This window comes from Manacus vitellinus, unplaced genomic scaffold (genome assembly GCF_001715985.3).
Source record: "Manacus vitellinus isolate BGI_N305 unplaced genomic scaffold, ASM171598v3 scaffold_4_pilon, whole genome shotgun sequence".
In the NCBI taxonomy this organism is placed as follows: Eukaryota; Metazoa; Chordata; class Aves; order Passeriformes; family Pipridae; genus Manacus; species Manacus vitellinus.
Genome location: NW_021940604.1, coordinates 22,653,938 through 22,673,514, shown reverse-complemented (window position 1 = coordinate 22,673,514; position 19,577 = coordinate 22,653,938). Strand labels below are relative to the sequence as shown.

The 19,577-nt window shown below is 39.2% G+C and overlaps 1 protein-coding gene across 7 annotated transcripts in view; it reads left to right on the top strand.

Annotated features, from left to right (window-relative positions):
- The first annotated feature begins 741 nt into the window (after positions 1-741).
- Positions 742-19,577, top strand: part of ARMC2 (armadillo repeat containing 2) — a 62,358-nt gene continuing 43,522 nt past the window's right edge. For 3 of the 7 annotated variants that reach the window (XM_018078359.2, XM_018078358.2, XM_018078363.2), the window contains exons 1-7: positions 864-927; positions 1,259-1,311; positions 1,791-1,907; positions 2,749-2,980; positions 4,230-4,302; positions 6,440-6,608; positions 7,844-8,054. In XM_018078359.2, the coding sequence (XP_017933848.1) occupies positions 1,892-1,907; positions 2,749-2,980; positions 4,230-4,302; positions 6,440-6,608; positions 7,844-8,054 (701 nt within the window). In that variant the 5' untranslated portion in view covers positions 864-927; positions 1,259-1,311; positions 1,791-1,891. Of the gene's footprint in view, positions 776-842; positions 928-1,258; positions 1,312-1,790; positions 1,908-2,732; positions 2,981-4,229; positions 4,303-6,439; positions 6,609-7,843; positions 8,055-19,577 lie in introns of those variants that run through there. The other 4 variants (XM_018078360.2, XM_018078361.1, XM_018078364.2 and 1 more) reach the window with 4 other exon arrangements.

The window sequence follows — 19,577 nt, the reverse complement described above, 5'->3', positions numbered from 1 at the left end:
GCAGGATCACTCTTGAGGAGAAAAGACAACGCAGAAGAGTCGTGTCTTGCAGAATATTCCACCTAAGGAGTCCTTCTGCTGTGCCTTTTGCAATCGGACGTGTCTATCTTGTATTGGCCTTTTTAGCCGCCAGCTGCCAGCGTGCTTGTAACAAATGTAGGTAGAGCCCTTCCCAAATCTTTGTTCACAAAGCCTAGCCACGATTCTACAATTCTGTACATTTTCGAGAATTGGAGTGCTTGATTTAGGGAAAAGTTCCACCTTGCACTCTGTGCAGAATAAACCGTGTCTGCTTTCTAAACTGGGCCCCGTGTCTGTGTTTAGAGAGTCCTAAACTGGCAACAGGTCACACCGAGTAACTTCTGCCAACTGAATCCTGGGCTTTTTCCAGACGCTGTCGCTAAACGTGAGGCAGGACTGGCCGGGAAGAAGCGCCCTCCACCACAAAACCACCGTCCTACGGGGCCAACGCTGCAGCAGGATCCCTCCCAGACCCCGCCGTTGGAATCCGGGGACATCTCCGGGATGCGCGGACTCCACCCTGCTCAGGCAGCGGCTGCGCCGCGCAGGCGCCCGCAGGTGCTCGCGCGTGCGCCTCGGGTGCCGCGTCTCCCCGGGGCGGCGGAGGGAGCGCGGGGGGCACCGGCTTCGGCAGGCACAGGGTGGTGAGGGGTCCGCCCGGCCCCGCGCCCCTGCCCAGCCCCGGCCCTGCCCCAGCCCGGCCTGCTCCCGGTCGGCCCCGCTGCGGCCTCGGCCCCGTCCCGGCGGCGCCATGGTGTGTACTGTTGCTATGGGAACGGCGGGCGGGAGGGTGAGCGGACCGGGGCCCCGCGGTGGCTGTGGCTGTGGCTGTACCCCGGGATGCCGCCTCGCCGGGCTGTGGCGGACGGCCGGACTGTGCGGCGAGTTAGCCCTGAGATTAGCTCGGTTGGTTAGACATGGTGCTAGTAGCAGTTAAGAGTTGGACTCCATGATCCTTGTGGGTCCCTTCCAACATATGTGAAAGTTGGGCGGGAGGCTTTGGAAAAGCGGACGGAGAGGGAGAACCCCTGTGCCGTTTTCCGGCAGCTGGCAGTGCCCCGTTCCCAGGAGAGGCTTGTTTGCCGGGTTTGGGCTGGGTCCGCTTTTACTTCACAGGTGCTGCTTATTTGGGGAGTTCCTCTTGGGCGTGTTGTCTCACAGCTGTCCTGGAAACTTCGCTCTGTTAAGGGTTGCAGACTTCATTCTGATTAACTTTGTTCTCGTTTCTTTTCGATAGTGATTTCTCTGCTTCAAAATTTCACCAAGCTGAAAGTGTATCAGTTGTGATTGGTAAGTTGCTGGTGTTTAAATTGCTGGTGCTTAAAATCATGTCTAGTAATAGCTATTATTTGCATATTCTTACTAAACTGACTGGATAACTGCTTCAAACAGGCTGCTGCAGTGGAATTCCTTACTTTTTTTGAATGACATTGTAATAGAGGGGAGAGTAGGGAGCATAGAGAACCGAATTCAGTCACAGTGAAGATAAATAATATATTAATGGTAATCAGAAATCTTAAAAAAACAGTCTCAGGTTTCTGATCTGTTCCTGTGTTTTTTTAATTACACATCATTTAGTGAAAGAGGTTGGTGCACTTCTCCGTAACATCCAATTTTATGTTGGGTGTGTATCAGTAAAAGACACTGTGCTAGAATGTAGAGGCTGTCAAAGGAAGAAAAAGCGGTTGGAAAAGTAAAAATGCAAACCAGGAAGAACTGATCTGAGAAATTAAAGAAATAAGATTTTTTTTTTTTACTCCGTGGTTTAGAAATAACCAAGATGATGGTGTCTGATCTACTGTCTGTTCATTGTCATTAACTATGTGAGAGAATAGAAGTTACCAGATGGTCTGAGTCACAGTGCAGAAACATGTTTTTCTTTTTAGGTAAGTTTGAAAAGCAGAAGAGGAATTTTGGATGGTTTAAGACTCAGGATGAGTTTGCTGTAAAATGACAAGGATGATATCTACAGAGAACTGCACCATGATAAGCGATTGGGTTTGTGGGGCTTGAGAAATGTTGGACCAAGTCTTTCGCTGACCACTGCATTTGCCAGAAGATGCAGCAGGACAGAACAATGATTGGAAGTTTGGGTTGGCAGCTTATGTTACATTAGTGTTATCTTTCTTTTCGTGTGCTTGGGGGTGGATTGAGGATTAATTTCTTTCAGAGGAAGAAAATGGATTGCTTGTTCTTCTTTGTCTCTGCTTATCAATTGTTGATAACTGTGCTTCAGTTACTGATAGTAATGCCTCTTTGACATATTAGGAAGCTGCCCTTGGTAAGGTTGACAATATATGTTGGGTTTTTCCTAAGTTGGAAAAATCCTGTCTCTTTACACCATATTATTGAATTCTTGTTTTGGCTGTCCTGTTTCCTAAGTAATCAAGTGTCAAGAAACAGATTTTCTATGGTATTGGGAAGGATCACGTTTGGCCCATGAAGCATGGTGGTGTATTTTAGCTCCCTGTAAAAAAATAGGGGTCCTCCATGTCAGATGCTTTCTACTCTTCAGTATTTTCCTATAAAACTGGGGAACAGAGGGGGAAATGCAGTATCAATGAGCCTTATTTTGCACTAGTTCGGCACTGTCTAGGATTTAGTTATTACGTCCTTTTTAACCACATTGCAGTAGCATAACTAGTGATGAATTAATAGTTTGTGGCTTAAAACTAGCATAATACTTTGTGCCTTTCACATATATTATCCAGTGTTCTTCCTATGCAGTACTTTGCAGAGGAATGCAAGCCTCAAAGAGTGAAAATACAGAAAAGGCAGAACCATTCTACTGGCTTTCAGTGGCAAAGCAGAAGACCTGTTCTGAGATTATAAATGAAGCCAGAAATGTTCTACGAACAGTAGGAACTCGAAGACCATTTACACCTACAGATGGTCAAAGGAAACTTTTTGGATCTGGATCCTTGCGAGGTCCTCAAAATAGACCCCCTTCAGTTTTTAGGTACTGTGGCTTTAAGATTTTTTCAAATATCCGTTAGCAGCAAGAGATTTGATTCTGTAATTATGTTTCCGGTGATTATTTTCCCTGTGTTAATCTGTATTCCTAATCACATCCTTTGCCTTCTTCTAATGATCCTTACTGTTGGTGTTAATCTATATGTCCAGGAAGTTCCTGTGGATTAGAGCTGCCAGAGGCAGTCATTACACTAGTTTTCTATGTGGAGAATAGTATGAGAAAATGGTTTGTTATTTACCTTTTCCTGAAATTCTAAATTGAATGCTTTTAATTGAGATAATCTTCATCTTTTTTCCAAGAACATGTGAAAGCTTGCTTGTTTCCACATAACCTGTATGCTAGATCTTTTTTAGAGCATTCTCAGACCTTTGAAATGTAAAATCATAGGTCTTGAAGTTTGAAATGCTCGTTTTCAACCAAAATTTATGCTACTTCAGAATTATTTCTGTGTGGAATTTTATTACATACTAAAGTTCACAGACCTCAATAGATCTATCTATTATGACAAGAGAAGAAAAATTATACAGTGAGCTGTTTTCAACCATTTTCTCAATCATCTTTTAGCTCTCCTTATGTACCCGTTCTATAGTGACTGCAGGGAGGAGATATGAACTGTGTTTGTAATGTTAGGTGTCAGGCATGCCAGAAAGAATACTGAAACGTGTTTGACTATATAACCAGTCAGTGTCCATGCAGTTTTCATGGCAGCATGACTTCAGGAGCTCAATTGATACAATACTCCTTAGTGCATAGTTGTTCCCTTACAGAAGGCAAGAGCCTGGTAATCAGGTAATGAGGTCCCTCTGGTTGACATCCATGCTTATTCTCTCTGTGCTGCTTCTTTGTGTGGGAAGGAGCATGTCATGCCTGCACAAGCCTGGATTTCCTGCCCTGAAATGTTCAGCAGCTTGTGTGAAATAGCTTGGGCAGTTGGGTTTGTGCATGAATTTAGGCTTACATTAGAGAATTGTTATAGATGTATAAAATAAACTGTATCATGGCAGGTGTGCAGGTGATCTTGTAATTCTTCCTTATTGTGCTGGATTCCCAGATATCAAAGATGAATAGTATTCATGGAAGAAGAGGAGTAGTGTGAAGTAGTTTCTCACTCTGCCTTTCTTCCTTCTTTTCCCTGTATTCATTGGCAAAGGGATGAAACATAAAATTAAAATAACTAACTGATCGCAAAACACTGGGTCTGCTTTATTCATATTATGTTCCATTTCTTTGTTAGTCTTCATGCATCCAGTTTTGATTTGACTGAATCAAGACCAGTGTCTGGTGTTCGTCTTAGTCCACTGGATCATGTGAGTACTCTGGAAGTAACTCATGCAGTACTGACATAAATATGTGTCTCGGTAATGTTAGGAAAAGGTATGATTTAAAGATGTTGGGGGAAAATGGAGGCCTGTTGTAATTTTAGTCTGAGACTTATAAAGTCAGCTTTGTTATTTTTTCCCCCAAAGAAACCTGAAAATAATTTAAACTGTTTAAATATTGCTGTGTTGCATTATAATTCTAAGTGACATTAGCAAGAATCAGAAGACAGATACTTGAGTCAGCTTTCTTGTGTAAGTTTACTAAAATAGAAAATGTTCATGAGCATCAATGTGAGCCAACAACATGCCCTTGCCATTAAGAAGGTGGCTGATGGTATCTGGGGCTGCATTAGGAGGAGTGTTGCCAGCAAGTTGAGGGAAATGATCCTTCTCCTCTACTCAATACTGGTAAGGCCACACCTGGGGTCCTGTATCCAGCTCTGAGCTCCCTGGTACAAGGAAGACATGGAGCTAGTGGAGAGAGTCTGATGGAGGGCTGCAAAGGTGATAAAGGGACAGAGATGGGAGCATTCAACCTAGAGAAGACTAGGGAGGATCTTATCCATGTGTAGAAATACCTGAAGGGCAGGTGGAAGGAGGATGGGGTCAGACTCTTCCATGACATGACCAGAGGCAGTTGGTACAAACTGCAACTTTTCTGGCTGTGAGGTTGTCGAAGCCCCGGCACAGGTTACCCAGAGGATCTTCAAAAGCTTCTTGGACATGGTCCTGAGTTTAGGTGGCCCTACTTGAGCCACAGGGATTGGACGTCCAGAGGTCCCTTCCAATCTCATCTATTCTCTGTGATCAGTAATTTGAAAGTAAATATGTGGTTGTATTTCAGCTTTACTTACACTTCCATAAAATGTAATGATTGTAGTTTATTTCTAAACAAACAGAGGTACTTGGAGAACCCCTTTTCACTTTCTGGGAAAATTGCAAATTGTTTTTAATTTATAAAGTATCTGCTCTTTTAAGTTTGGGGGTTTTTTTATTTGATCTTTAAATACAAGATTAAATCACGATCATTTGTTTAGTACAGAGAACAGAGATGCTAAATCAGTAAAATACACTTCTTCAAGGCAGTAATGTAAATATAGCATTCTTTTGGAAATTAAGGGAAAAAATCCAAGAAATCCAAATAATTTTGATAAGGTAATGTATTTATATGAATCAAGTTAAAAAATTCTGACCATACTTTTATTTAGATTAAATACATCTACAGTTGTATTCAAGTACTGGTGTTAAATTTGCATTTATTTCATGTGTGAGAATGGAAAAAAATTAGAGAAAACTATTGACCAATGCAAAAACTGCCTTTTTTGCTTTACCAGTAAATATAAGACACTACACTGTAAATGAAGGACTTAGTCATAGTGGCTATGGGGAGTGGGTCTCATCTCTTGGCTATCTTCAGCTAATACTGTGGAGAGCTCAGAAGGATTGGCTGGAGACTTTCTAGTGGATTCTTTATTATGAGGAAATTAGTAGACAATCTTGATATTACAGGTCAGTGCTTTTATGTAGGGAAAGGGCACATCAGGTGTTTTGTATGAGAGGTTCAGGGGGTTGGTCACATCCTCTAAGATGCAAGACACTGGCATAAATAAAACTTGGACTTCCGTTCTGGATCTGCATGATTTGTCTCAGTGTGATAGGAAGTAGTACATATGAACACATTCAAAGTGTTTTGGAAATACTATTTTAGTGCTCAAATACAAATCAAAGAATAGATGGAGCTCTAGATTTGCTAGCACAAGTCTTTGGCGCATTTTCTTTGATAAATAAGCATGTTGCAGATGTAATTAAATGAGCATTTAAGAGGAATAAATAATTCTGAGCTTTTCTACTCCAGCTGGTTTTTGTTCTCTGCACCCTGAGTGCTGGCTTTTAATGGCTTTCTATGGTGATAATGGTATAGACATCTGGTTGTTTGGTGGAATGATATCATTAGATTCTGGATATGAAAATTTCTTAATGAGCAAGCCTATGTAATTTCTGTTCTATTCTGAACTTAGCCCTTTATTATAAATCATGTGGGTTTCTATTTTTTTTTAATTTTTGCTTGTATAAAAATGAAATTATCTGTGCTTTTATTTAAAAGTCTTCTTTATCTTTGTCACAGAAACCAATATTAATCACTTCTGCAAAAGATGAAGATTCTTCTGTTTTCCTTCCAAAACCTCCTGCTGAGGCTGCAGAGGTTAGAAAAGTCAGCACTGCTCGGGCATGCTTATGTAGAACAGCTTCTCTGGGAAGTATATTTTCTGCTAAAGTGGTTCTTCCAGATCAGAGTAAGAGTGTTTTGATACGTATTATTATTTGCTAGAAAAATAACTGCATGATGGGTTTTAATATTGTTAATTACATGAATTATTGTATTAAAGGTCCTTTCAGTGTAAATTTTGAAAGTATTAAAATGACTTTAAGGCAGTTTTGAAACTGTGGTTTCCAAAAATGATGCTGGCCTTTGCCTCTGAAAGTGAGTTGAAAGCTACTCAGGTGCCTCTTTTTCCTATAGGTTTACAAGTAGTGGAATTTTACTGAAAGTTTTCTTCAATGGGTAAAATTAACATTAAATGGTGACACGTTTAAAGAGATAATGAGATACCATTCATCTAAGGAGATTCCCTGATGGATTATTGAGCATAAAAGGAGGAATAAAAAGGAATGATATGTCTTGACAGGCCTCCAACTACATCGTATTTGCTATTAAGAGTTTCTTTAGTGGAGACTTAATAAAGGTTGCTAAATGTGGGATTTAGAAGTAATTTTCTTGCAGATGAGAAAGGCATCTTGACTTCCTGCATGTTAGCTCATAATGAAATATGCTGGGACTCTGTCTTTAATGAACTCATCTGTAATAATGACAATTCTTACATTGTCTGGGATTGTTACTTTACATGATAAACTGAATATCTCATTTTTTACCTTATTGCAAAATAAGTCTTATACAAAAAGTAGTAAACTTTATTATTATGTACTTACTCTATAAATATATCTTTATATAATGTCCCCCTATATGTAGTTTAATCCATTAGCCTTAATAAATTGATATTAGTAGTTGAAGAAGTTGAGAACTTAATGTAGTTATAGCCTGAGTTGGTCTCTTCTCCCCTTTGGGGATCATGCAAATGTGAGGTTTTTTGTGGAGATTCTTATCATGTGTACATACCAAGGTACGAGATTAACAGCTATCTTCTTCTTGAGTTCCTTCATAATAGTCAGATCCTGAAAAGCAATCACTTCTTTTCACAAGGTAAAATCCACTTATCTGTAAAAAGGAAATAAAAAAAGATGAAATATTGAGATGTTAAAACCCAAAACTGAAAGACTTAAAGAAATACTGCTCATAAGAAGACACTGATTACTTTACTCTTAAAAGTCTTAAGCTTTCTTTCCTTTTAAATTGGTACAAGCAAATTTTGATAATGTAGCACGACAAACAGTAATTAATTTTGAGCTCTGTTTTGTGTGTGTGTATTGTGTAAGGACCCTTCTCAAAATGTATTCTTTTTGACTATTTCAGAAAAAGAGAAGCTAGATTCTGAGGAACCAGCTATGATGATGAATAATCCTGGCAGAAGTAATAATAACTACTTAGCAGAGCAAAGGTTGTACACACCAGTTAATGATAAAAGTAGACAATTAATTTGTAATGATCATATCAGCGTATCGGAGAGCGAAGACTTCATGGAAGGGACATCAGGAAAATTTTCATTTCAGCTGAGAGGAGAAAGGTCAGTATTGGTCAGCGATGGTAATATGCATCTTCCACACAACTCTCTTCCTAAATGCTCAGTTATGCAAGTATCAAAATGTTCAAAACTGATGGAATTTGAAGGTAACACTATATATTCTTTAATACAAAAATACGTTTAGATTATTAGAAAAATTTGCATTTCTTCTCTTAGGAAATTTTTGCACTCAGAAGACTAACTTGTAAAAAAATAAATAACTTCTGTTTTGTTTGATCATCAACATTTCAAAACTAAATCTTCTAATCATTGCATGTAGAATACTCAAGTGTAAATTCAGTGTGCTTACTTTTGCAGTTCAGTCCTGTTTTAAAGTGCTATACGTTTTTCTCTTAGCTCAACAGATGAGTAGAGCCCTTTTCAGTTCTGGTATTGGGGAAATAGTGATCATACACCAAAAACAGGCTTAAACTCATTGGCAATAGAGGCAAAATTTTTTGTGACTTTGAGTTTTTGGTTTATTTTTTTCTTTTCTTTTTTTTTTTTTAGATGACTGAACAGGTATAAGAAATTAATGAAATTTATGTGCATGCAGTCTATTTTTACTGAACCTACATTATTATATGCATTCTTTAATTCACAATTAAGTAAATTGTTTTTCTTTTGATTCCAACTTGAATTCTTGCAGAGGGAGGAATAGTCCCTCCTACTGAGCACTTTACTCAGTAGGTGTATCAGTTGCTGCTTTAGTAGTTGGATGAACAGCCATTTTGTGCTAATAACATTGTCAGATCTGTCAATCTCAACAACAAAGAATGAAACCCACTTTATTTTCAGGAACACATCCTTATAAACACTTGTTCACTCTTACAGATAAATATTTGTCAGTAGATATCTTCTTTCTAGCATGTCTGTTTAGGAAAAAACTATTTCCTTGGATATTCTTAAGTATCTTTCATATTAAAGATTATATTCTTAATTTTATAAAATGAAAGACCTTTAATTTACTAACTTGATGATAGCACTAAATAATGTTGTCCGTTGAGAAGGTGTTTGAGACTCCTTACTCCCCTTTCCCCACAGTTCCTTTTGAGGCTGTTACAGCAAATGATACATAGCAGAGCTATCATAGCACTCTTTTTTTATATTAAACTGTAAGCAGAATTTAAAACAAAAGACAGAATCTGAAAGACTGAAGACTTTTGTTAGCAAAGAAAAAGCTTCATGAGTATGGAGGGACGGAGAATGAGAAAATAAGCCTAGCAATGGACTATGTAGGTGAAAGAAAGGAGAGTACCAAGGAGAATGCTTCAGTGCAAAATAATTTTCTAAAACCAGTGATCCAAAAACTTCTTAGATAAAGACTGTGTGGATTATCATACTACATAAATGACTGTAGTTTGAGTTTTATTTAGTAAAGGTGTGGTGGGAAGTACTTTAGTGTTGCAGTTGAAATGAGTAGTTCCTTTTGTGGATGTGCATCCTGCTGTTTTCAGTCCTGCTTCAGTCCACTTTCCAAGTGTCTCCAATAGAAAAGGGGTCAGTTGATATTTTTATTCATTGGATAGAATGACCTTCCTTCTGAGTCATAATTTTAAAACTTGGAGCTATAATTGAACAGTTAACCTATCAGACATGCTGTCTGTGTGTTCAAAATTATATGTTTCTCGTTATAAGTTTGAGAGCTCTGCAAGTTTTTGAGTTTGGGCTGGTGCTTTCCGCAATCATGAATCTCATGCATCACTTAAATTAGATCTCAGATTACTGACCTTAGGATAATACAAAAATTTGTTTTCCAATATTGTTCTGAGTAGTTTTCTCCAAAACAGAAGAGTAATATAATATTCCTTCATCATTCTGTGTTGCATGCAAGATCTGTGTTTTTGAATAGTCCGTTTTTACCTCTCCTATGGATTGTGCATGCTTTCTGTGTGCTTGAGTGAGAGATGGTTTATGCCAATGCTGCCTGACACTATTTAGGTGCTTTTATGGCTTAGAGTACCAGACACACCTGCAGAGCTGCAATATGCTCAAGAATAATACAAAATGCTTTCCCTTTAGCAGAGGACAAAAATCCCTCATCTATATCAGCCCAAGCAGTTCATAATATTGTATGATGGAAAGGCTGTAGATAATCTCAGCTGCTCTCATACTTTCTAACTCATTGCTGAGACTTACACCAGTGAACACATTGGTCCAGTATTTGTGTATGATACCACAAGAGTCAGGCAGACCTTGATCTATGTCCTTGTCTGAGTTCAGAGATGTCATTCTTCATCTGACAGGGCAGTTGAATGGTACCACAAACCTAGCCTTCTATACAGTCTGTTGAGTTTGGTCTTCATAGTAGTTGTATATAAAAGGCTCCAGAACCACAGAGGGCTCATTTCAGTAAGAGTGTTTTGGCATTCTTTCTCAGTAGAACATGCTTACAGGTACTAGATGATTGCTAGGATTAGATTGCATCTGGTTCTGTGAATACTTAAGGCATCTTGTATGAAGTTACAAGATATTTTCTATTTAAAGTATGTTGTATTTGGGAGTAATAGAATGAAGGCTTAAAGGAATGTGAAATCTTTTATTACCTAGGGTCCTGACATTCTCGATATGAAGCAGTTGTGTCAGCCTCCATTCTGTATCCCAGTGATTTAAAATCCTTGCTGGAATTAAGCAAGAGGATTGTGAAAATAGTACACTTCTTCTAAGAGAAGGTGTTTGAGACTCCTTACTCCCCTTTCCCCACTGTTCCTGTATATGGACCGAAATAGCTTTTCTAATAAAGCTGGTTTCCTGCTAATGATGAAACAGAAGAGCATGCCAAAATAGCGTGGCAGATCCCTACCATTAATGCTATCACATTTCTTTTAAAGAGAATAGAAGGGAAGTATTTTATTCCAGCAAGAGAGAAGGACTTTTTGAGGCGAAAAATTATTTGTCATTTCGTTTGCAATTCTGTTTTGCAAATAACCATCTAGTTGTAATAGAGTAGATATATTAATTGAATCAATTATATTAATTGAATCAATAGATACATGTCAATAAATTCAATTAATGTTGCCTCAGGAAAGCAAGAAATGATTTCTGACAATCATAAAGAAGCTAAGTTTTGTTTACATCTTCTTCCAGCCATTGTACCTTGCCATCTATTGTGATTACTATAGAAATGAAACTTCTAAAATGTTTTCTGCATTCATATATTTCAACAGAAGTGTCAACAGTGATGGCAGATTTGCTGATGAAGAGCAACAGTTTCCCTGCTGAGAAAAAATGTTTGTTTTTTTTCTACTCCAATTTCTCAAAATTCTGAAGGCTTATCATGTCATTCCAGGACTCCTTAGAAACGTAGGTGCCTTCAGTGAGGAAAAGTTTGGTGGCAAAGAGTTCATTCCCAAGTGGCCTGTTCTACACTTCTTTTAATACGTGATTTCTGTAAATAGCTACAAAAGGTTTAGCAGTTGCTGTAAAGAAGATATACTGTACCCTGTTTTCTCTCACCATTGCTCTCCTTATAAATGCCTCTTTGGCAGTATCCTTGACATATATTCTTCAACTGCTTCCATGACACTTCTTTCTCTTTCTTGTGCTTTTTAGAGTTTTGGAATATTTCAGTAGCAAACGATAGGAGTAGGGGACAAGCAAATCATAGATTCATAGAATAGGGTGGGCTGGAGGGAACCACTGGAAAGTACATCTGTTTGATTGCTTAAGCTACCTTCACATCTGTGCCCAAAATATTTTCTCTTCAAAGAAAAGGATTCCTAAGGAGAAGAGAAGTTTCTTTCCTGAAGGGAACACCTATTCTTTTCTGCTCTGGATGATTTTTTGAAATTAATTATGTGGTGTGGATATTAGTTTGTTGTATAATTTAGCTGATTCTCCAGACTTTTTTTCAGGATTTGTCTTTTTCTTCTATATATTGACAACTTCTGGAGTTCTCATAAAGACAGGGAAACAGGAAATTAATCTACTTCTAACTAATCTTTCTCTATTTCTGCCTCAGTTCCACTTGCTCTTTGGACCACTAATTTAAGAAAGAAACAACTGAGAGTTGGGAAATCTTTCACAGGTAGAGCTTTCTCCAGAGTTTTCCAAAGAAAGAATGACACCTGCCTTTCCAAGAAGGTACCTGGTTTTGTATAGGGTTAGGGAATACTGAAAGAACATTGGGAGTGAAAAATTGTTTTCTTTAGAACTTTATATGGACTTCTAAGTAAAATATTAACAGGTAGCAGTTATCTCTGATCTCTTCGCTGGTGGAAGAGACAGTGGAGTTTAGGCACATTTTTACTGCCTACTCCGAAGGGAGTCTTTCCACTCTAGCTATAAGTTTCAGGACAAGGTCATTGATCTCCAAATCTGGGAGATCTAGGTCTTGAGAGTCCTTATTACTAATTGAATCCTTATTACATTGAATTGTAATTCTAGAATGAGAGGGTCTGCCACACAAAGGGTAAAGAAGGAATGCCAATTCAGTCTAGGTAGAACTGTAGTAACAAAGGATTTAATTTTTTGTTTGTTTGTTTAAAATTGGAATACTTATGCAAGATTCAGGTTAGGAAGATGAAGATGGTGTGGTTTTCAGACTCAAATATACTTAGGCTAGTATTTTAGGTATTTTTCATGGTTAACATTAGGCTATCTAGTTGCTTAAAGTTGCTTAAAGATGCTTAAAGATGCCCTGCCACAAATCGATATTGTTAATATTTTCTCTATTATGCAGAAGGTGCAAAGACTGAAGAATAAAAAGGATAAGGACAGAGACTTTTCATCAACCTGGATTATTCTTTTAAGCCATACTGTTTAACATGTGCATGAAGTTCTTCATTAATAGCCTGTATAAATAAGAATACTATCTTCTTTTTATCACTGGAGTTGTCATAAGAAATGAACTATATGTGTAATAGTGTTTATAGAAGAATTGTTATTTCGTGATCTCTAGGATGACTCAGAGTGTTGTTGGCCTATTTGTCAACATATTTTTGCAAATTTTGTTGCCTTTCTGCTGATTATCCTTTCTCATATCAGTGGTATCAGTTATAGGGCTGATTATAGTTTTCACTCCATTTGTTTTTGTCTTTTCTTATGGTGTTCCCTATGATATAATCCTCTACAATTTCTGAAATAATTTCAGGACATCCATATTACTCGTTTTTCAATTATTTGCATGCTTTTGAAAAGTTCTATAGTTGAGAAATAGGACTGACTAGAGGCTTACTACTTTATTTTATATTTCTTTTAACTGTCTGCAAGTAATTTGCTGTCTGTATTATTTTTTCTAAAAGGAAAATAGTGTTTAAAAATTGAGCTGTTATAGTTCTTTTTTCTTTGAGGCACACCTACTGCTTATTTCCAGATTGTGTTTGTATCTCTCTTGTTTGTTCCTCATATGACACCATAGAATTAAAGATTCTGTGGTAACTGAGCAAAGCAGGGACACGTCCTCTTAAGTGGCTCAGTAAAGGTCAAGTCTTCATCTAAAAAGATAGAGTGCCTTTCAAGTGCTAAGTTATGGGTCAGGAGGAAATCCCTTGCTTTAAAACAAAAACCACAAAAGCATATTCCCTACTATTCAACTAATGAAAGACAATACAAAAAGCTAATTCTGATGTCCTTCTGAATACATAAAAGGTCTGGATAGTATAATGAAATAGGAATAGGAGGATTAATAAAAAAATGCATATTTTAATTGGCATGTGGAAAAATTAATTTCTATGAGAGTAAATCACAAAGCAAAATAAATATTTTTCTCATTTTGCCAAAAGCTACAACCAATTCCTGTTAGTTGCTTTGGCAAAAATACTAGATGTTGTTTATTCTTCCTTCCAAAGTCTACAGAGTAACGTTGTTAACATCAGTAATTATAGTTTAGAGTTAACACTCTTGTTTTACTGGTCACTGAACACTTGTGGGGGAAGAATCATGGTAGCAGGGGCTTGTGTTCTGAGGCAGTGGTTCCTAAGCATTGTGTAGATGAACCTTCTCTGAGAAGATCCGTTGCAGCGTCTCTCACTCGCTGCAGCTCCACATCTGACTCCCCTCCTTTGCCTTGTGGACCTTGCACCACCTTGTCCCTTGCTGCTGACTCAAGGGTCTGCTGCATCGTCCTTATTCCCAGGATCACCATTAGTTCACTTTAACTTTCCCTAGAGCTGCTATCCTTTTTGAGATGAAGCTGCTGAGTCTGGCTGCGCCCTGCAAAACTTGGTCTAGAGCCAAGTGTGTCTTTGCCCAGTGCTCTGCAGTGATTCTGCCAAGAGACCTGATGCACAGTTTGTGAGACCACAGTTCTGAATAATTTAGAAAAAATGGTAACTGGCAGTCGGGATATAAGCAGCCCATTGGCTGATATGCCAGAGGGTTGTCTGGAGGAACCTCGACAGGCTGGGGAAATGGTTTGACAGGAACTTGATGCTTTTAACAAAGTTTAACAGAGACGAGTGCAAAGTCCTGCATCTGGGGAGGAACAACCCCTGGCACCATTATATACTGGGGACTGTCCAGCTGGGAGGCAACTTTGCAGAAAAAGACCTGGTATCCTGTTGATCACCAAGTTCATAGAACAGCTCAGGATGGGAAAGACCTCAGAAGATTGTCTGGCCCAATATTTTGTGGAAAAGAGAGCTTAGATGAGATTACCTAGCACCCTGTTCATGCACATCATGAAAACCTCCATCACACCTGGACTTCTGGGACCCGTTCTGGGCTCCCCAGTGCAACAGAGATATGAAACATCTGGAGAGAATCCAGCTACTAATATATGAAGGGAATCCTTTGTATGAAGTAAGGCTGAGAGATCTGGGACTATTTAGCTGGAGAAGAAAGGGGTCTTATCAATGTATATGGTACCTGAAGGGAGGGTGCATTGTGATACCGTCACTGACTGCGTGAGAAGAGCTCAGTCTTCTCCCCCATGGCAGGCACTCAAAACAGGAAAAGGTATTTACCCATGACTGACTGTTCTTTTTAAGGATTTATTGGTTGTATATACTTTCACAATCTCCTTGCAGCTTTTCCTTTGTAGTCCATATAGAATTTGTAAACCTTTGGTTGAAGGGAAAGTACCCGACTGTTTAAATAGCCAAATGATTCTTATCAGTAGAAGGCATGCCATCCTGGATGCCTCTAGCAATAAAAATAAACCCAGTTTACAGTGTAGATGTAGTCACACTCTGAATATACATGTGAGTAACATAACAAAGAACAGTCTTTTTAGATGGCATATCTGTTTAAGGATTATCCACAGTCGGGGGGACTGAACTCTGATCTAGTCTGAAAGAACACCTTTGTGCCTAGTAGTCCTTTTGATACATCTAGCTTGCCTAAATAGGCCCCCAGGATCTGCTTAACATTTCTGTAAATCTGTTCTTCATAACACTTAGTAAAATGTCTTGATTTTTGGGTGTAGATGCATCATGTCTGGCATTCCACTGCACACAACGTATGTTTGTAAAATCAGATGTTCAGTGCTTGTATTTATGTATAAACAGTCTGCATCTTTTACTTACTGCCTAGTGCATAGAATTTTGTCAGAGCTTTATGAAAAGTTAGAAATTGCTCTCCTAGACTTTTGCAGACCTGAAAACATTAATATATGTAGGATCCAAAATCAAATTTGTAAAAATTTGACTCACATTTTTGGATTTTAAATAAACTAGAAAGTTTTTGAGGGCTGAAGGGAGTGGAATGAAGGAAAATACACTGGGGACAAATTGAGTGACTTTGGAGGGAAAGTGAAAAGGGAAAGGAGGATTGGGAATGCATCTGAGTGAAAAACATGAAGGCAGGAACTGAAGGAGAACTGTAGGTAAGGCACCTCAACAGCACCCTCAATTTGCTGCAGGCATCTGAGAAGCTTTTTTGGTCACTGTTAGAGGATACTGAGCAAGGTGGACTTTCAACGTGACCTATTATGACTTCTGCATATTTTCATTACATAAATGGCTAGTGTACTTTTAGATTAAGTAGGACTGGGTTTGTTAATCTTACCAAAATAAAGACAAAAAATAAAAGGGCTCTAAGGATAAACAATGAAACTGTCTGCAGCTTAAATTTACTTATGAGGAAGGAACTTAGAAGATAAGAATTGTGGTTCCATGGGTATAGAAAAGGCTCTGCAGATATAGATGTTTAGAAATTGTGTGCTTATAATTACAGTTTTCTGACTGAATAAAAAGGGCATCAAAGAAACAAACTGAGAGGCAATGAACTCAATTACCTTAGAAATTTATTTAAAATAAATAGAATCCTGCTCCCCCAACTAAATATTACTTTACTTTAGAGCGTGCTACTTAGCAGTGAGGCCAGCATTTTATCGAGAGCACATGGGTGATCCTTCATGTGATGGCAGCACAGACTAAGGCTTCTTAGCAGGAAGGAGCTTCTGAAGAGGTTTTTCTGTGACCATCTGTACTTACCAGTTTTTTATTCTGATACACTGTAAAGTTGAAGACAAGCTTTTGGACCAGTTAAAGCATGTTCTGTTTCATATTTTTATTAACTATATGTAAATGTGGCTTCTGTAAATGTCGGTGCTATTGTAGTTTATGCAGGTGATGCCTTCAGAAGGCAACGTGCTGTATGTCTTTCCAAGTATCTTCCAAGCTACCTTTTTTTGTTTAAATGCTGCTAACGATTAGATTTACAACTGTTTGGGAAGTTTTGCGTGCAGCTGAGTGAGAGAAAATGGTGTTTTGTTAGTCAGTCTCCAGAAAGTCCTCAGATGTTAAGCCTTCTTTTTCTGTCGGTGGAAACCAGTTTGGTAGATCTGGTATCTTCAACCACTCCCTACCCCAAAGAAGTTGCTTTAAGTGGTCATATAGCATTTGCCAACAAAATATACCCATATGTACAAACTTAAGGGTGCTCTGCGGAATCATGTTATGTTCTGGATCACAAAGCTGGCAATCCATTTTCGTTTCCTTGTTTAAAAATGGAAAAGAAGTCTGTTTCCAGATGCCAGATAATGTCTCCTCTACGGCTTTTTCAGAGCATTTACTCACGGCGTGATGCACAGTCTGTGTTAGTAGCTCTCTGCCTTTTTAAGAGTCTGTTCAGATTCCAGTTTACATGGGATAGTCCTGGTTCCTGTCTCTGCTTCAAGAGAGAGTCCATGGATTCAGTTTACATGGGTGCAAAAGAAGAGCCTCATAACCTCTGGACAAACAAAGTTGTGTGAGGCCTTGGCACTTGCAGAAGCAAATAGTTTGGGGCTTACGACGTTTTCCATCCCTGCTGCCCTTGTCTTTTGCTCATTCCCTGTTATTCCTACTCTTCTCTCTGAAAACAAACCGGTATATTCTTCATCCTATATTGCACTGTATCAGGGTTTAATTATGCTGGTACTTTTGGTCTGTGTTTGGCCCAGCCACCTGTAAAAGTTTTGTTCTTTCCCTGCCAAGTTATGAGAAAACAAGCACTCATAAAATGGGAACTTCATCCTTGAAGAGAGTTCTTGTATAAACTTAATTGCTGTTTTATGATTGGCTAATCGTCCTTCAGGGTCGCTTGAAGGAGAAATTGAAGATATAGTGACGAAGTAAACCCGTAGTCTCATTTGGAAAAGACCCCCCCCGGGTGCAGTACGCAGGGACAGGGAAAGCCACACATGTGCAGAAGAGATATTACTTGCATAACGGGGGGTGGGATGGAGGGCCTCTAGCCAGGTGGTGCTGGCCACGCCTGCCTAGGTTGAGGTCACCCAGTTAATTGTATGAAAGCAGATAGCTTGTTTTTGGGGGGTTGCTAGCTTTGTTTCGCGGGGATGCCCACTACCTGTGAACCTGCCGACTCCCTGAGGATGCAGCTTCTGCTCTGGGTAATTCTAGGCATTTGGGGTTGGTAAGATAACTTTATAAGCAACAACTGAGTGACTGGGGGAGTCATACTGAGGGCTTATTTCTCTCCTCATTCCTCTCTTTCGGGTTTGTTCGTTTTGTTGGCCACCTCTTGGTAACAAATATCAGTTTTGTTGAGCTTTCAATGGTATTATGGTTTCAGCTTCACTATGTTCTAAACTCTCCCTAATATATGCACTGTCTCACTTACTGTGCTTCTCTGTTTTTCTCCCACTTCCATGTTATCTAGCTTTGCCTTCCAAAGCTGTAAGGATATGTAAGGTGTTACAGGAACCTTACCATAAGGAGAGCAGGTAGTGTGGAGAGGGAATGCCTTGAAGTTGGACAATTCAGAAAGATTATCATGTTCTCTTTTTGTTCTAGTTAAGCTTTGCTACCTGACTGATCACAGGTGTTCGGTAGAGACAACTGTGCAGAGAAGCATTAATTTGTTAGTATTAGGCCATGTGTCTCTCTTAGCTAGTAACTAAATAATTGGGGGCACCAGGGATACTAATAATAAGTGATAAAAATAAACAAAGGAGTTAGTCTCTGGCTTGGTGGTCAACTGCTGTGTCATGGGTTATGTTAATACAATTAAAGTATTTTTAATTCCCTCCCTCCCACACACAAGGTACTGTCTGGGATTGTCGCGACCTCTGCTTATCTGTGCCCTCTGCCCAGCCATTTGTCAAGGAAAGTACCACCTTTCTTGGGCCAAAACTGTACCAGAGACGATGCTAAGGGTCTAAATCTAAGGAACAGTGTCACCCAAATTCAGGCCCATCAGACTCTGTTTTGCAAGTAAAGAGATAGGCAGGTTCTCAGATGTTTGAGGCTCAGTATGAGGAAGGAGCCCAAGCACTGTTCCTCTGTTGGAATCTTACATTCACATTTGTGATTCCAACCTTGCTATGGTGTGCAACTTCTTTGGAGATTACTAGTTCAGTTCTTTGCCTCTGGGATGTAGTTCATAGAAAAGTAGTTTTCCCTGGAATACCATTGAAGGTGAGAGTTTGCAGATTTACCATTAACAAGAGGCTCATGGCAGGAACAAACAAGTAAATGTCTAAACATGCAGAAAATCTGAATAAATGCTGCTTCCATTTAATTATCCATTCTTTCACCAGGGAAAAGTACTGAACATGTATTGGGGCCGGCTGAGATGGAGTCAGTTTTCCCCGGAGCAGCCCTCACAGTGCTGTGCTTTGCATTGGTAGCTAGAAGGTGTTGATAACACACCAGCATTTTGGCTACTGCTGAGCAGTGCTCTACCAGCATAGTGCTGTCTCTCCAGCGTTCACCTGTCGCCAGTAGGCACCACCACTAGGGGTGGGCAAGACCTTTGGAGGGGACATAACCAGGACAGCTGGCCCAAACTGACCAAAAGGATATTCCATATTGTGTGATGTCTGCTCAGCAATAAAAGCTAAGAGAAATGAAGAGTGTGGGCATCCATGCATATGAGGTTTGTCCTCCAAAGCAACCACTACACGTACTCAAGCCCTACTTCCTTGAAAATGATTGAACATTCCATGCTGATGGGGAGAATAAATCTTGCAGTTTTCTTTCATTTTGCTTTATTAAACTGCCTTTATCTTGACCCGCAAGTTTTTCTACATCTTGTTTTCTCCCTCGGTCCTACTGAGGAGGAGAGTGGTAGAGCATTGTGGTTGGGTACCTGTCCAAGGTCACCACACCACACTACTGCAGTGCTGGCTCACTTTCCTTT